Source organism: Ochotona princeps, chromosome 3 (genome assembly GCF_030435755.1).
Source record: "Ochotona princeps isolate mOchPri1 chromosome 3, mOchPri1.hap1, whole genome shotgun sequence".
Taxonomy (NCBI): domain Eukaryota; kingdom Metazoa; phylum Chordata; class Mammalia; order Lagomorpha; family Ochotonidae; genus Ochotona; species Ochotona princeps.
Genome location: NC_080834.1, coordinates 49,322,142 through 49,338,059, shown reverse-complemented (window position 1 = coordinate 49,338,059; position 15,918 = coordinate 49,322,142). Strand labels below are relative to the sequence as shown.

Below are 15,918 nucleotides of genomic sequence, written 5' to 3'. Positions count from 1 at the left end.
AAACTGATACAGCTTCTCCACTGGCAAAATGTTACACAACACATTTTTTGTATATGTCATTTTTGTCCTTCCCTTGGTGTTTACTAAATAGAGAAGCTCAAGTAGTAAGAAAAAAATTATTTATTCTTAAGAACTAGAAATGAAAATTTCAATTTTGAAATATGTGAAAGTGAAGATTTCCAAATGTGATTTACGGACACAGTGCCTGTCTGTTACAGGATGTTAAACTAGCATAAAGCAAATAATGGCTGTAAGGGTGTGTGTGTACTGTGTGTGTATGTGTATGAGAGAGAGAGAAAGTATACATATGTATGTGTAGTATGTGTGCGTGTGTGTATGTGTGTACAAGTTGCCAATCCATCCTTTCATGAAAGAAAACCTATATTCTGAGTTTATCTGTTTTGTTTGTTGTGAAGATGTATGCTTATTTTAAATGAATGAGGTGAATAATTGTTAGCTTTTGTAAATTATCTTTTTCTTTGCATATCAGAATGCTCCATTTTAAGCTAACCTGGTTTTATGCTAAGTTTTTCAGTTTGTTAAAAAATGTGGAAATTGCAGTTTTATTTTGCAGAGTTGGAATTAATAAGATAATACTGATGGGTTTTATATTGCCAACTTTTTACTCTTAAGGGACAAATTTGAGAGGGGAGAAGTAGGAAATTATGGTGACTAAAGCATGCATTAATATTTGTATAGATTTTTCTTACTTTTTATATATAAAGCCTTTTTAATATTTAGACTGTCAAACAAGAACTGATTCAACATAGAATGTTTACCAAACCCTGTTAACTGTTGGATAATTTCCTGCCACTATTGGCAATTATTTTTCTAGAATTAAATTCAGAAGGGTGAAGGCTACTCAGCTTTTAATAGTCAAGTAGTGGTGTTTCTCTTGGGAAACTACTGAGAAATGTGGGTCAGTTTTATGTATACAATAGACAATGGATTCAGGTGTGATTCTTAGTTCTTAATGATTGTAAGAGGCCAAATGGAGTGTACTTGACAGAGGGATGGGGCTGCGAATCCCCATATCAGGAGAGGGAGTAGGATTGTGAGTTCATATTTTTAAATAGATTTGTTTTACTTGAAAGTCAGGGTTACAGAGAGAGTGGGAGACAAAGATCTTCCATCTATTGACCAGCTCCTCAAATGGCTGCAACAGCCAGAGCAGGGCTGGCCCAAAGCTGGGAGCCAGCCTCTTCTGGGTCTGCTATGTGAGTGCTGGGGTCTAGGCTGTGCTCCATCCTCGGTTGCTTTCCCAGGCCAGCAGCAGGAAGTTGGATCAGAAGTGGACCAGATAGGACACAAGCTAGCACCTATGTATGTTTCAGGCACCACAGGTAGAAGATTTGCTGACTATAAAACTACACAAGACCCATGAGTTCATTTTTGACTCCTTTTAGTTTGAGGAGTTTAATGGAGATTTACATAATAAGGTGTAAATTAGGAATGGTTTTCCCTGAAAATTTTGTGTTCTTTCTTTCATCCTGGTTGGTAGTAGCTGTTCACATTATTTTTAATTATTATATAGTACTCCAATTGATTTGTAAGATATAGTTTATTTAATTTCCATATGATAGTTGCTGGTCTTCTACACACATACATGTATAATCTAGGTTGTATGATTTAGTATTTATTTATTTCCAAGGCAGAATTATAGAAAGGGAAGGTGGGAAATATCTTCTATTAGCTCACTCCCCAAATAACTGCAATGGCTGCTGTGAGGCCACACCAAAACCCATAACCTGGAACTCCACCCAGGTCTTCCAGATGGGGAACAGGAAACCAGGCACTTGGGTCATTATCTGCTGCTTCCTGAGGCTCAGTTAGGAGGGAGCTGGGTCTAAAGCGTAGCAGTCAGGACTCGTAGAATTCCTACTGTCGGCCCACATTGCAGTTGGCAGCTCACCCTTACTGCAGTGTGTGACAGTGCTATTTCTTATCCAAAGTGTATACATCTTAAATTTGATTACTATTTTAAAAAATTGCCTTCAGGGTGGCTTCTGTAGTGCAGTGAGTTAAGCCAAGGGAAAATTGCACTCACTCGCTCTCTTCCTCTCTCCCTTCCTCTCTCCCCACCCCCTCTGTCTGTTTTCCAGTCTGTCACTCTGTCTTTCAATTAAATAAATAATAAATAAATTCAGTTTTAAAAATCCTCCTCGAAACTTAGTCTTGTGAACTGTGTGTGAGAAAGTCTGTCACCTATTACTATGGTCTTTTTGCTTTTTAATTTTTGGTGACTTAATAGTAGCAAAAATGATATTTCAGTGTTTTACTTTCCTTAATGGTAGGTGAAATTTTACATTAATATTTTTAAATGAATCTTTAGCTTAAAACATGGTGATTTTTGTATTATGGTTTTTCATATTGCTTAATAGACAGTTTAATGTGTTTTGAGTGTTAGCCTTTGGCCAATAGTGTAGATTGTCAATTTGACAATACTTTTATTTATATTGTCTTTGTTATGATAATGCAGATTTTTATAAGTTTTAGGTTTGAGGGTCTGTTTGTTTTTCTTTATGTTTATTGAGATGGGGGTGGGGAGAGAAAAAGTGATATTGAGAGCTGGTAAACACATGCTCACCTCTGCTAGTTTGCTCCCCTTATACCTGCAACAGTTAGGACCAAAGTTGGCAGCTGAGAAGACAGACTAGATTTCCCATTTGGGTAGTGGGAACCTAGTTCCCTGAACAATCCGTGCAGCTTCTCAGGATCGGCATTATCATTAAGCTGTAGTGGGGAGTCGGAACCAAGAGAAGTCCGGGTACTGTGGGTTAGGATGCTGGCATCTAACTATTAGGCTAAAATGCCTGCTCTTGGTCACTGGATTTTTATCAGAACTTCATGGCTCTTTTCCCCAGTTTAAAGTTAATAATATTTTCTCGTAGTGTTTCATGACATCTTTCTAATTCTTCTGCACAAGCATCATAGTATCATGTGGTTATAATTTATCTGTTTTTACTTAGAGATATTTAGAGAAGCTCCCATTTTAAAAAATATTATGTAAATTATAGGTGTGACCATTCTTATGGGTAATTTTATAGAGTAAGTTTTACTTGAAATGAAATTAATGTGTAATGGAAAGTCCAAACTATTTTTTATGATATGATATTCATGTGTGTATATGCATAATCATGAAATTGTAGTGCAGTGATTTAATTTTCTCCCTAAGTTCTCCTGTTTTTGTCAGTATGTAAGGAAGTTTAGTTTTAACTTTTATTGAAATCCATTTTTATACACTTGGGCATAAGTCAGTTTTATTGGCTCTGTATATTTTCTAGATGAATAATATTCATCATTAATGTTTTATGTGTTTATTAATTTGAAAGGGAGAGCAACAGAGATAGAAGGAAGGATTTTTGCATCCTTTGGTTTACTCTCCAAATGCCTGTACTAGCTGGGCCTGAACTAGTCCAAACCAGGAGCCAGTAGCTCCTCACGAATCTCCCGGGACGATGACTTCCTCGAGGATTTAGGCCCTCATCTCTGGCTCCCCAGATGACATTAGCAAGAATCTAGAAGACAAATGAAAGTGGGACTTGATTCTTGGTACTGTGACGTGAGATTCGGGTATCTCCAGTGACGACTTAATGAGCTGTACTACAGCCACGCTCCTGTTTTGTTTTTTAATGATCTATTTGTGTTGGTTTATTAAGGAGAACTGTATCTCAGTTTTTACAGACTCCAAAAGTAATAGTCTTAAAAAGGGGAGAGGGAATTGTTCCTTATTTCTTGCCATGCTTGTAATTAGAACTTTAGTCCTTAGTTTGTCTCAGTGAAAAACACAGTTGATATTAATCATTAACTGATACCTTATAATCTTAGATTTACAGGAAAGCATATCCAGAATTCATCGAACAATTGAACTAATGTACTCTGACAAATCTATGATCCAAGTAAGTGAGATTTGGAAATATCATTAAGATTATTTGCATGTATTTTAATTTATTATGATATTATCTTGATCTTATTGTTCAATATGTTTGACATAATTTTATAAGTATGTTATAAAATAAACATTTTGTTAGGGAAAAGGATAACTAATAGTTTGAGAGTACAACTGAATGGAGAAAATCTTACAAGTTTTAGAACAGATTTCCCTCATCTGGTTGTGTTCCCTTCTTGCCCTTTTTATTTTTTTTTAGAAACATGTTTAATTATTTGCAAGTCAGTTACAGAGAGCGAAGGAGAGGCACAGATACATCTTCCGTTAACTGACATTCTCCTCACAAGAAGCCACAACAGCCAGGGCTTCGCCAGGCTCAATTCAGGGTGGCAGGAAACTGACTTGGGTCTCCCACGAGGGTGGCAGGAGCCCAAACACTGGGGCCACCTGCTGCTGCATTTCTTAGACCAGAAACAGGGACCTGGACGGGAAGTCAGTGGCCAGAAAATGGAGTGGTACCCGCATCTGCAACAGTGCAGATGGCAGCTTAACAGGATGCCATGTTCTGTCAAGCTTTTCGAAAAGCTCCTATGTACTATTGCCTAAGGAAGAAAAATTGTGGAAGAAACTCAAGGCTCATTTACATTTTAATTTCTGGTATACATTTTGTAATCCATTTATTGAGTCATAAATTTATGATTGCAAATATTGGACATTTCATGTGTTATATAAAGTTTAAAGTTTTCTTCAGAAGAAATAGAGTTCAATATATTTGCAAAGAATTCATTTTTCAAATTTGAAAAATAATCTTCAAAAAAATCTACACATCTGCCTCATTAATATGTTTATCATATTTAACTTCCCTTTTTTGATTTAAGTCTTAAGAAATAGCCTCATTAATTTTCTCATTTTAAACAAATTTATTATACTCTGGTTTCTCTTCATAGTTTTTAAATCTTTCGCCTTTTAAACAAATTTATTCTGCAGTTATCATCAAATATTTTATGGGTTTCATGAACTGTTATACAATAGGAAAGTAACTACAGTTTAAATCCCCTCCTTCTACCCCTTTATAGGTTCCTTATCGCTTACATGCTGTTTTAGTTCACGAAGGCCAAGCTAATGCTGGGCACTACTGGGCATACATTTTTGATCATCGTGAAAGCAGGTGGATGAAGTATAATGATATCGCTGTGACAAAATCAACATGGGAAGAACTAGTGAGGGACTCTTTTGGTGGCTATAGAAATGCCAGCGCCTACTGCTTGATGTACATCAACGACAAAGCACAGTTCTTGATACAAGGTACGATAGTGAAATAAATAGGTTTAAATATAACATTCTTTTTTGTCTAATTTCTGTTCACCTTTTAATTTGGTTTAAGTGTTATCCCCCTGTAGAGTTTTTCTTCACTTTCTAGAAAGAGTGTTTACCTGTTTTCTTGTAGCGTATGTGTTTTGGGCATTGTTGTTGTTTGTTGAAACTGTATGTGGAGCTGTGTGCTTCTAAAGATTTGTTGAAACTGATAAAATGAACTTTCCTTTTATGTGTCAATATGTTTAACTTTAGGCAGTCTATTAATGGGAAAGATAAATGTTGATACTGTGTGTCTAGTATTTTTGCAGTGTTTTGAAAAATTTTGCTATATTGATTAGCTTTTGTAATTGTATGTTTTTATCACTATACTACTTCAGATGAAAAACAATTTTAGTTCCATTGCAAGAGTATGACTTTCTTTTCAGGTTCTGAAAGTTTTATTTTATGAATAATGAAGTGTTTTTTTAGAATAACAGTTTTTGAAGTAACAAAAAATAGCCATACATCTCTTGTAATTTTTACTCAAAATTTAAAAATCTCAGAATATTACCATTCAGAGATATTACATCGTTTTTCTGAACATTTGTTTTGTGAAGTTTTAAATTACGGTTTGCTGTACAAGTCATAGTTTAAAATCCCAATTTGGACATGTTTTGTTTTGGACAGCATTTTTTTTCTTTAATTCCTGATCTTATACTGGTTTTTGAAATATAATTTGCAGAGGAGTTCAATAAAGAGACTGGGCAGGCTCTTATTGGAATAGAAACATTACCACCAGATTTGAGAGATTTTGTTGAGGAAGACAACCTGCGATTTGAAAAAGAACTGGAAGAATGGGATGCACAGCTTTCCCAGAAAACTTTGCAAGGAAAGCTTTCAGCATCTCAGAAGTCACGCGAGTCTGAATCCGCTGGGAAAACAGGTTTGTCCATTTTTATTAAGTTTTTTTTTATTTATTATCAATGCTGTTCTATTTTTTTTATTTTGTAAATAAAAAGTCACAGCCACAGTTTTGTTTCCTGCTTTGCCAGATAACACTTGCTTAAACAAGTTGAGTAGCACTTAGGCCGTGTGCCCAGAATTTGTTCTGAGGTTTTTAGATTTTGGAGTATTGACATAAACTTTACAGTGATAAACTATCTGAAATCTGAATATGAGAAAGGCAAAATATTCCAAAGTCTGAAATTGGGGAACTTTTGGGATTTTGGATCTCCTGGCTAATGATACTCAACCTCTGCGTATCCTTTTTGGGTATCTGAGAGAATTCATTGATTCTGCCTATCCTGCCTACTCTTGTATGAGCTTGGCTCTTCAAACAGGCCTTGGAGATAACATGAAACACCAACTAATTCAGAACTACAACGTGAACTTTAGTAGCTTTAAATTAGAATAAAATAATGCAATTGATATACCCTTGTGTATTTTATATGGTGCTAAAATAGCACTGTTAATGGGGAATATATATTTGATTTTCCTAAAACTAAATATTTGATATATTCCAATTGAAAATATATAGAACTTTAAAACAGATAAACATATAGAAATAAACATAAAAATGTTACTAGATAAACTATTAGCTGATGAGAATAACAGAGTATTCCAAATTCTTACTGTGTAAAAATGATGAAAGCATACTTTTTAAATGGAAATCATTCTTTTAATTTTTGAAAGAATGATTCTATCATCTGATATGCAAAAATGTATTACCTTTCAAATGTTTCACTGTAGTAGCTCAATAAATAAGATAAAAATTAAACCCAGAGGTTTTCCTCAAACTCATTTATTTTAAAAATAGAATGATGAGCTTTTTGAGTAAACTTGTTTGTTTTTGTTTTGTTTCATTTTTCTTTTATGCAAGGTTTGTGTTTTGTTTTTATTAAAGGAAAAATTTCAAAAGTTTGTTACATAAAGCATTACTTTTGTGGATTTTACATTATTATTTTGGACTTAAGGAATTATTCTTTTCATAGAAAATTCACAGTACCACAGTATAGCATTGGCAGTAGCACAGGCATGTACAGATCTGTCTGTATTTGTCGCGTATTTTCATGTAAGTTGAATAGTTGTCACTGATTTTGATCTTGAGGAAAATAATTCAGAATTTCTATAAGACCAAGATAATGGTATTATACAAAGAAAAATACTAACACATCAATATTTTAACATCATATGGTATATACCCTCACAGTATCTATACCTGTTAGATTTACACCTGTTAATTGAGCTTTCTTGGTATGTATACATGGCTGTCATGTAGATTGCAGTGACATCTGTGGGTCTACAACAGTGAGCTGTCAGCGGTATAAGGAGATTTTTTTTTTAATCCAAATCAAAGTGTAGTGACAATATTATAGTTCCTTCTATTTAGGAATCTGTTCCATCCCTTCGTGACTTCTTCCTTTGTCTTCTGTAATAGACTTCCTACTTACACTACTCCCCCAAACTTGTCCCAGGGTGGAGCTACTGTGTTGTTTCCCCGTAGTGTTCTAGCACTGTGTTTGCATGTAGCTGTCCCTGCCCTGCTTTTGTAAGTGGAAGGAAGGGACTGTATCATTGCAGTGTTAGTAGGTGGCACCTGACTATTCACAGTCAGTCCTTGTTGATTGATTAAGCTTCAACCCTATTCCTCCTGGTTCTATGTTTTGTGATAACAAAATACTAAATTCTTTATCTTGTTAGTTTATCATGAAGCTCTCCAAATTGACAGAGTAAGCACATTTTATTTCTTCCAAGTCAGACTTACTCATATTCTCCCCACTAATACACCTACCTGATCAGGACTAGCCTTTTTCTTTGACATCTTATTTCTTACCTTTCATGTTTGTCATCTTATTCTCTATAAAGACACCAGATTACATGCCCTGCACTCTTTTGCTCTTTTGTGAATAGTGCCTCCTACCATGTTCTCCAAATGCTGTTTCTGTCTTTAAAAATTTGACACTAAGTATTGGTCATATGTATCCATGTATCTTTTTTAATGTAAAACAAATATGAAGCCAGTGCATGTATTTCTAAGTTAAGCTAACTTGGGAGATAGATGGACATTGTTAGTTCATGTGTTATAGTTATAGTAATCATCTTCCAGACTTGGTTTTGGAAAGCTGCAGCAATACTTCTTCGTGAGGGAGCTTTGTGTCATCTATAGAACTGACGGAAATATGTATTTTGTGTGAGTTAGTAGAAGTAGAATACTTAGCATTTTGAAATTGAGGTTACTATTAAGATTGCTTTATGTTATTGTATTGCCTTGGATACTATATGAAGTAATTCATTCTCTTATGCTGGGGAACTTAGCATATCACAAATGAATAATGTTAAATAAGAATGACTGAGAATGACATGTCTCCTATCATTAGTAGATACTGTTTATTTTAATGTTCATAGCATCATTTTCCTACTTCTTTAAATAGTTGTCAAAATAATTTTATTTGGTGTGCTTCCAGGACCTTAGAACCTGTGCTTAAGTCTCTGCTTTGTACTAGGATAATGAGTGAAGAGAAGTAACAAAAGTACATCATATTCATAAAATCCAGTGGAATGATTTTTCCTTCTGTCCTTGAAAAAATTTTCTTTTTTTAAAGAAAGACTTATTTATTTTTATTACAAAGTCAGATATACAGAGAGGAGGAGAGACAGAGAGGAAGATCTTCCGTCCGATGATTCTCTCCCCAAGTGAGCCGCAATGGCCGGTGCTGCGCTGATCGAAAGCCAGGAATCAGGAACCTCTTCTGGGTCTCCCACACGGGTGCAGGGTCCCAAAGCTTTGGGCCATTCTCGACTGCTTTTCCAGGCCACAAGCAGGGAGCTGGATGGGAAGTGGAGCTGCCGGGAATAGAACCGGCGCCCATATGGGATCCCGGGGCTTTCAAGGCGAGGACTTTAGCCACTAGACCACGCCGCCAGGCCCGAAAAACATTTTCAATAGTGCTGTGACGTGAGAAGTATTAAAATCTAACATATATAGAAAAATCAAATACTATTTGAACAAATGTATACACTCACACATATCTGTACTCTAGGTCAATAAATTTGTGTATCAGTTCTCCACCCCCATTAATACTTCTAGGCAACAATTCTTTACTGGAGCTGTAGAAATAAGAATTTCCAGGAGTGGGGGGGTGCGTTTCTGTGCATTAAAACACAATGTAGTTACTGGATTCACAATCTGTGGAGGAGAGTACCATAATATATGCTGTTAAAAGATATTTAGATAATGCTGAGATGTACTTCTTGTTAAATAGCCTGATTGTAGGTAGTTTTATGAAATGGAAAAAAATATTCTGAACAACATTGTGAGTTATTTCACTTATGCCACTTGGATATTAACCACAAACATTTGAGATTCTTATACATAGTACCCTTGGGTTTTAAAGCTATATAAATAAATAAACTGAAATAAGTGTAGAAGAGAATAAAGTGAATATGGTGATTATATTCTAAACATATTCTGTAAGATTTTATAAAATGTCTTGAAGTAGGAGGCTGAATTGACTCTGAAACATCTTTGGGAACATTGTTGACAAGTTAAAAATAGGCCTGTAGTATGAACACCATTCTCAACATTTTGAGGAACCCTGGGAGCATTGACTATAGTGTTCTTACTTATACCTCCACATTAGTGTAATAAATAATATATGGTAGGTGTTCCAAGTTTCTTTTTTTTTTTTAATTTATTTGAAAGAGTTACAGAGAAAAGAGGGAAATGGAAGATAAAAGGACAGAAGTAAGGAAGGAGGGAGGGGAAGGATAAAGGAGAGAGAAGGATTGAGGAGGAGAGACCTGTCTGTGCTTCACTCTCCAAATGGTCTCATCAGTCGGTGCTGGCCCATACTGAAGCCAGGAGCCAGGAGCTTCCTGTGAATCTTCTGTGTGAATGCAGGGACCCAAGCCATTGGGCTGCCTTCTATTTTCCCAGCTACTACCAGGGAACTGGATTGGAAGTGGAACAGCTAGGCTCTCACCAGTGCCCAGATAGAATGATGGTGTTACAGGTTGTGACATAACCCACTTCACCATGATACAGACCCTGCTGCATGTTTTCTCTATGGAATTTTCTACATTTGGAGATTCCAAAGATGAGTAACAAGAGGGTGTGTTTCAGTGTAGGAAGATGCAAGATGTTTTTTTTGTAAAGGCTTTGCATTTGGATTGATTTTTTTTTTCATTTTTTATTATATTTTTGACAATCTTTACATAGTTAATTATGGTAAAAAGGTTCAAAAGCTATAATAAAGTGGGTAAGACTATTATTTCCATATTGTTTCCTTTCATGTATCTGAGGTAAAGGGGGATATTGAGGGAGAAGCCCCACCCAGTTTCCCACACACCCCAAGTCTCGGATGTGGGGCATGCTCTGACATACTTGCTCAACTGGTTTTAATAGTTCTCCAGTTATGAATCGCTGCCATTTTTGCCACTCCCAGCTCAGTGAGGTCATTGAAGAATCCACTGATTGACATAGTCCATCATAGTCTCCAGTTGCTCCGTATTTTGCTGCCAACATATAGCTGAGGTGGTCGATTGACTTGTTCTGTTTTCTGTCTTGTCTTGGTTAGGGTTCTGAGTCCAGCATTTCGATTGGGGAAATCCCCAAAGAAACTTTGTCTGAGGTGTTCCCAGACCAGATTGTATGTGCTAGCAAGTACAGGGCCCGGCATAGTCCGTCGCCCCAATCAGCTGGTGGTTGCAATTGCTGGGTCAGTTCTGTTTTCAGGCCTGACTTCCACCGGAACCAATGGGTGTTGCAGTCCAGCCTGGATCTGCCCAGCACATACTCGGCCTTCATGTAAACCAGTGGGAGCTGCAGCCTGGTTGGTGCGACCAACAATAACCCCCACCAGGCCCGCCTCCTACCCTGGTTTGCCAGTATGTGCAGCAGACTAGTCCAGTCTGTCCCACATCCCATTTGGCTCTCATACATGTCTATGGGTATTGAAGCTTAGTTTCATCTAACCAGCTCAACTATCCAGCCCTCATGGCTGTTGTTGAGTGCTTCTCTGTCTAGCCAGCCCAGCCCCTGTCCTAGTTTTCTTGCCCTGCCAAGAGGGAGGAGCCCCCTATTTCCCTCCCAGGTCTCTCTCACTCCCAGATTTTGCACTCTCCAGGTGGTTCTGTGGTTTGACTTGACAGAATTAGCCCCCAGTGCCAGCTTCTGCCAGCTGATGCTGCGGCTAAGCCCAAACCAACCCTCACCTACTCTAATTTTGTTTGCACTGGTAGGAATCATCAGCCCAGCCTGGCTTTTCCCTGATCTAGTCCACATGAGGCGCTCAGGTGTTGTAGCCCTGCTTAGTCTGGTCTGCCCCCATCCCAGCCCACGCTCTCCAGTGGGAGTAGCTGTCCAGCAAGGGAACCCCCCCCCGCCTTATTCTCCCTGCCGGCTCTGCCCCCTCCCTTCCTGGTTCATGCGTGCTGGTTGGGCACTGCGGTCACATCCAGTATAGGCAACCTCACCCTGGCATTCCGTGTTGTGTACTGCTTTTGTTGCCACCAAACCTGGCCCGACCCACACTCTGTTCTGGTGCTCGGATTTGCCAGTGGATGATGTGTACTGATTCAGCCTGGTCTGCCCCCGACCCATGCCATGTGTATGCCAGTGGGATACTTTCCATGGCCTATTCTGGGCTGTTTCCTATCATGCTGCTTGTGCTTACCTGCCGGGTCTGTGTCCTGCCAGAGGAGTTGCCCAGGCTCCTCCATCAGAACCCTTCCCAATGCCAGTTTTAGCTCATACCAGGGGGTCCATGAGCCAGCCCTACTCAGTTCACCTCCTGTCCTAGCAGGAACAGTGGCTTTTCCTGACTGGCCTTCAACCCAAGCTGGTTCTTACAGTTGGATGTTTCAGCCCAGCAATGGCTCATCCATACCCACATATGGCTCACACATGGTTCAGTAGGGGTTGAGACCTTGCCTAGTCCATCCCACATTTACCCTGGTCCTCCAGGACACCAGATGGTGTTGGAGTCTGGCCCGGCTTGGTGCTTCCAGTCCCAGTCCACTTTTGTGCCAAGGGGGACTACAACTGTTTCCTGATCAGAATGCAGCCCCCATTCCAGCCCATGCGCTCCTTGGTGGGAACCTCAACCCAGTTAGGGTGTCCCCTTAGCTCCCCAACCGGGCCTGTTCCCAGCCATAGGTCACGCACATGCCAGTGGTTGCTCTGACTCAGCTTGATTCAGCCCCTCACCTGTCCCGGCCTCTGCCTTAGACACTATGGCTTAGAGTCCCTGGCTGATGAGGACCATCAGGTGCAAGAGCCTAGCTCGGCATGACCTGTGCTCCATCCTGGTTTCTAGTTTTGCTCGTAGGCTAAGGTTTGCTCAGTCCTGCCCAGTACATTCCATTCCATTACCAATTCACACATTAGCCAGCTCTTGGAGCTACTTTGCCCAGCTTGTCCGACCCCCAGGTCTGGACCACATGTTCACCAGCAGGAGCTATGACTCACCAGGGGAGTTTCCAAGTTCCTCCACTTGATCCACTACCAGACCCAGTTCTCATACCTGCCCTTGGGTTTTAGGCCAGTGCCCGGCTCAATCTGGCCTTCCATTTGGCTTTGTATGAGCTGGTAAATGTTGCAGCCTGGCCTACCCCACACCCTTCAGGGTGCACATTCGGATGCTGCTGCTTTGACCAGTGCAGATTGTTGTGCTGTGATTGATGGCAGGCTCCTTGGTCACACCTAGCTTAGTCCATCACCACCCCAACTCTTGAGCTAACCAGTGGGGTTAGAATTTCCACAGTTTGGCCCACACATCCCCCATAGAATCTACCCCCGGATATGGTTTTTGAATGCTAGTTAATGTCATGGCGCTACCTACTGTGACCCCTCTGCTGATCCATCATGTCAGGTAATAGGATATCCTGCTGGACAAGCCCTGAACCCTAGCATTTGCATGAACTGGTGTTTGGTACTCAGCATTGTTAAGTAATTACAAGTTCTTCAGAGGAAGAGTTACTGTCATTGGGAATCTTTAGGATTGATTTACATCCCAAAAACACTGTGGGTTCAACCTGGAGCTACCTAAGCAGCAATTCAAAGAACCGAAACCCCAGAGCTCCCCAGCCAGGCTGCCAGCAGGTGGAGCCTAGCGCCAAATGGCACTCTGGCTGCCTGGGGACAGCTTACCATGTGCACTTGGTGACTGGAGTCAGGATCCAAGCAAGACGCCCTGTCCTGAGGCCCACAGAAGATTCGAGATTGTAAGGTATAATCAGAATTTTATACAGTAGGAAGGCAAGGTTAAAAAGTGTGGTGAGGATGTAGCTCTCTATTCTAGATAAATTTTAGGCTTGCCTGCTGGTCTCTAAAGTTCTCTTTATAGTGGTACCCATGAATCTGAAGTTGCAGAAGTTCCACCGGAGATTTTATGCAGCCTCTCCATAGATTGCTTTTAGGGAATCATTGATTTCAAGTTCATTCCTAGAAATAGATGAACTTCATATATCTCAATCAATACTATTTTTTAAAGAATTTAGTAATTTATTTGAAAGGTGAAATTAGAGGCAGAAGTTCGGAGTCAGGAACTGCATCGAATTCTCCGATATGGGAGAACATGAAAGATAACCGGTCACGTGTAGGTAAGCATATACATCGTTGCTGGAAATTCTTACGTGGAAATTAGACATTGAAGGATCCTGGTGAAGCATCTGTAGAGTAAATAAGTGATCAGAGGATACTTCAGGTGCCAGGACATACGGTACATCAGGCATTGAGAAATTAATGCATTTTGGAGTTTGTATTACAGGTGAATATCAAAGAAGACCTCTAGGAGTTGAGAATAACGTGTTGCAGAAGTAACTAGCTATTTTTTTCAAATTGTAACCTGAAAAATCTATTAAATTTTGGCACCAGTTAGTGTATATAGTAAAAAAGAGGCGGTGTGGGGCATAAATAGTTGCAGAAAAAAATGCTCCCTATTAAGTTCCTACCTGACGTGAATCATTGCGGCTTTTATATGGTTATAGCATGAGCAAAAAACATTGTGTATTTTATTATAAAACCAAACTTTCTCTGCTAGTGTGTTTAGAAAAAAAAAATGTAAGTGTTCACTAAAGTATTGTGTGCATCCTGCAGAGATATGCACTATATCTAGGAAAGTTATACACTGAATGGTTAAGTTGAAATCATTATACAGGGATTACTTCCTCTTTATTCTTTAAGAATGGGTAGGTAGGTAATATCTGGAAATATATGTATGAGAAATATTAATGGTGCTTATTTTGAAGTAGTGGAGCGTGCTTTAAATTTTTCTTATTTTGCACTTTTTACACAGGTTTGAAAAAATGAAGACAATGCCTCTTTTTTTTTTTAATCTGAATCCATTCTAATACTTTCTGGATTACTTTTATTTGAATTCCCTGTATTTCTACCTAAACTAAATCACTTATGCCTCTTGCATTTCAGACATTTTTATGTTATCAATATTATATTGCTTGTTCTTAAAAAGGCCGAGGCATCATCAATAAAAATTTTCCCATTCTTTAAGATTTTCTTCTTGTCTCTGAGTCTTTATGGATCTTTCTCAGATCATTTTCTTCTTTATGTTGTACTGATATTTTGACTTACCAAAAGCAAGGATCCTTGGTAAATCTTTCATTATTTTTTATCTGTTCTTACAGTGCTTTTGCATGAGCTCTTACTTCTGCCTGGAACCCTCTCCTTTCTCATCTTGAAGATAATCTCTATAAATCCTCCAGGACTCTGCTCAGTTTGCGTTTCTGCTAGAAAATCTTTACTAACGTGTAACATTATCTCAAGAGTTTGTATTCAATCTAATGTGGGCTTTAGAGAAACCTTGTATGTAACTTTGTTATTATATTTAGTGCATTGTATTTTAATAGAGTACTTGGTTATCTAATTTTGCTGAGAACTTCTTAATGAATGGATTATGTAAATTAATAAATTAAAGCATTGTGCAGTGCTAAAAATGACACTGAGTCAATAAATAGGAATGCAGTTAGAATGATGTTATAGTCTGCCTGACATGTTCAACCTTTTTATGTTACCTACGGTGATTACCACACCATACTTTCTGTTGGAAAGTGTTTGTGGGAGGACAGGGTGTGTATGATGCCCTCTAGGGAAAATGATTCTGATTGATATTTAGGGAAAATCAGCTATCACTACTTACATTATGTCTGGACCCAAACTTCTGTGTGGAGGTGTTGCTGATACACTAAAATGTATTTGGCTGTATTGATCAGCTAATATTAAATCTTAATTCTAAGGAGTTGTTTTACATAAATTCCAAGTATCTGTAAGTTGGACCAGCTTCAGAGTAGATGTATCTCTTGACTTTCATTGCACTAGCTTCCAGTTACACGGGCAATGATTGACATCATCTGTTATTGTGAAAAGGTATAAATGACAAACAGGAAGAAATGCTGTTAAAACTTAGAGCAACTGTATTATACATCATTCATGAAATCATCCAGAAATACTTGCAGAACTAAACCAGAAGTAGTCTGTTTTCACTACCCTTTCTATCATGTAGGAACACTGAAAGGGTATCAATCCAAAGCTGTTTCTTCATTATATATACATTCATTTTACGTCTATTTTCCTATTTACTCTTGTCAATACTTGGAAGTTATCTGAATGTACAAGTATCCAAACCTTTGTGTCTAATGGATGCCTTGAGTCTAACAAATTCCTTGTACTACACTGGTGCATTTAATCTAAAAGTATAGTCTTTTCCTTCCATTTTTTC

General features: G+C 38.4%; 1 protein-coding gene across 5 annotated transcripts in view; it reads left to right on the top strand.

Annotated features, from left to right (window-relative positions):
* USP25 (ubiquitin specific peptidase 25) overlaps window positions 1–15,918 on the top strand; it is a 145,823-nt gene that overhangs the window by 97,983 nt on the left and 31,922 nt on the right. For all 5 annotated transcript variants that reach the window (XM_058661749.1, XM_058661748.1, XM_058661747.1 and 2 more), the window contains 3 exons: window positions 3,829–3,899; window positions 4,966–5,194; window positions 5,928–6,128. In XM_058661749.1, the coding sequence (XP_058517732.1) occupies window positions 3,829–3,899; window positions 4,966–5,194; window positions 5,928–6,128 (501 nt within the window). The remainder of the gene's footprint in view (window positions 1–3,828; window positions 3,900–4,965; window positions 5,195–5,927; window positions 6,129–15,918) is intronic.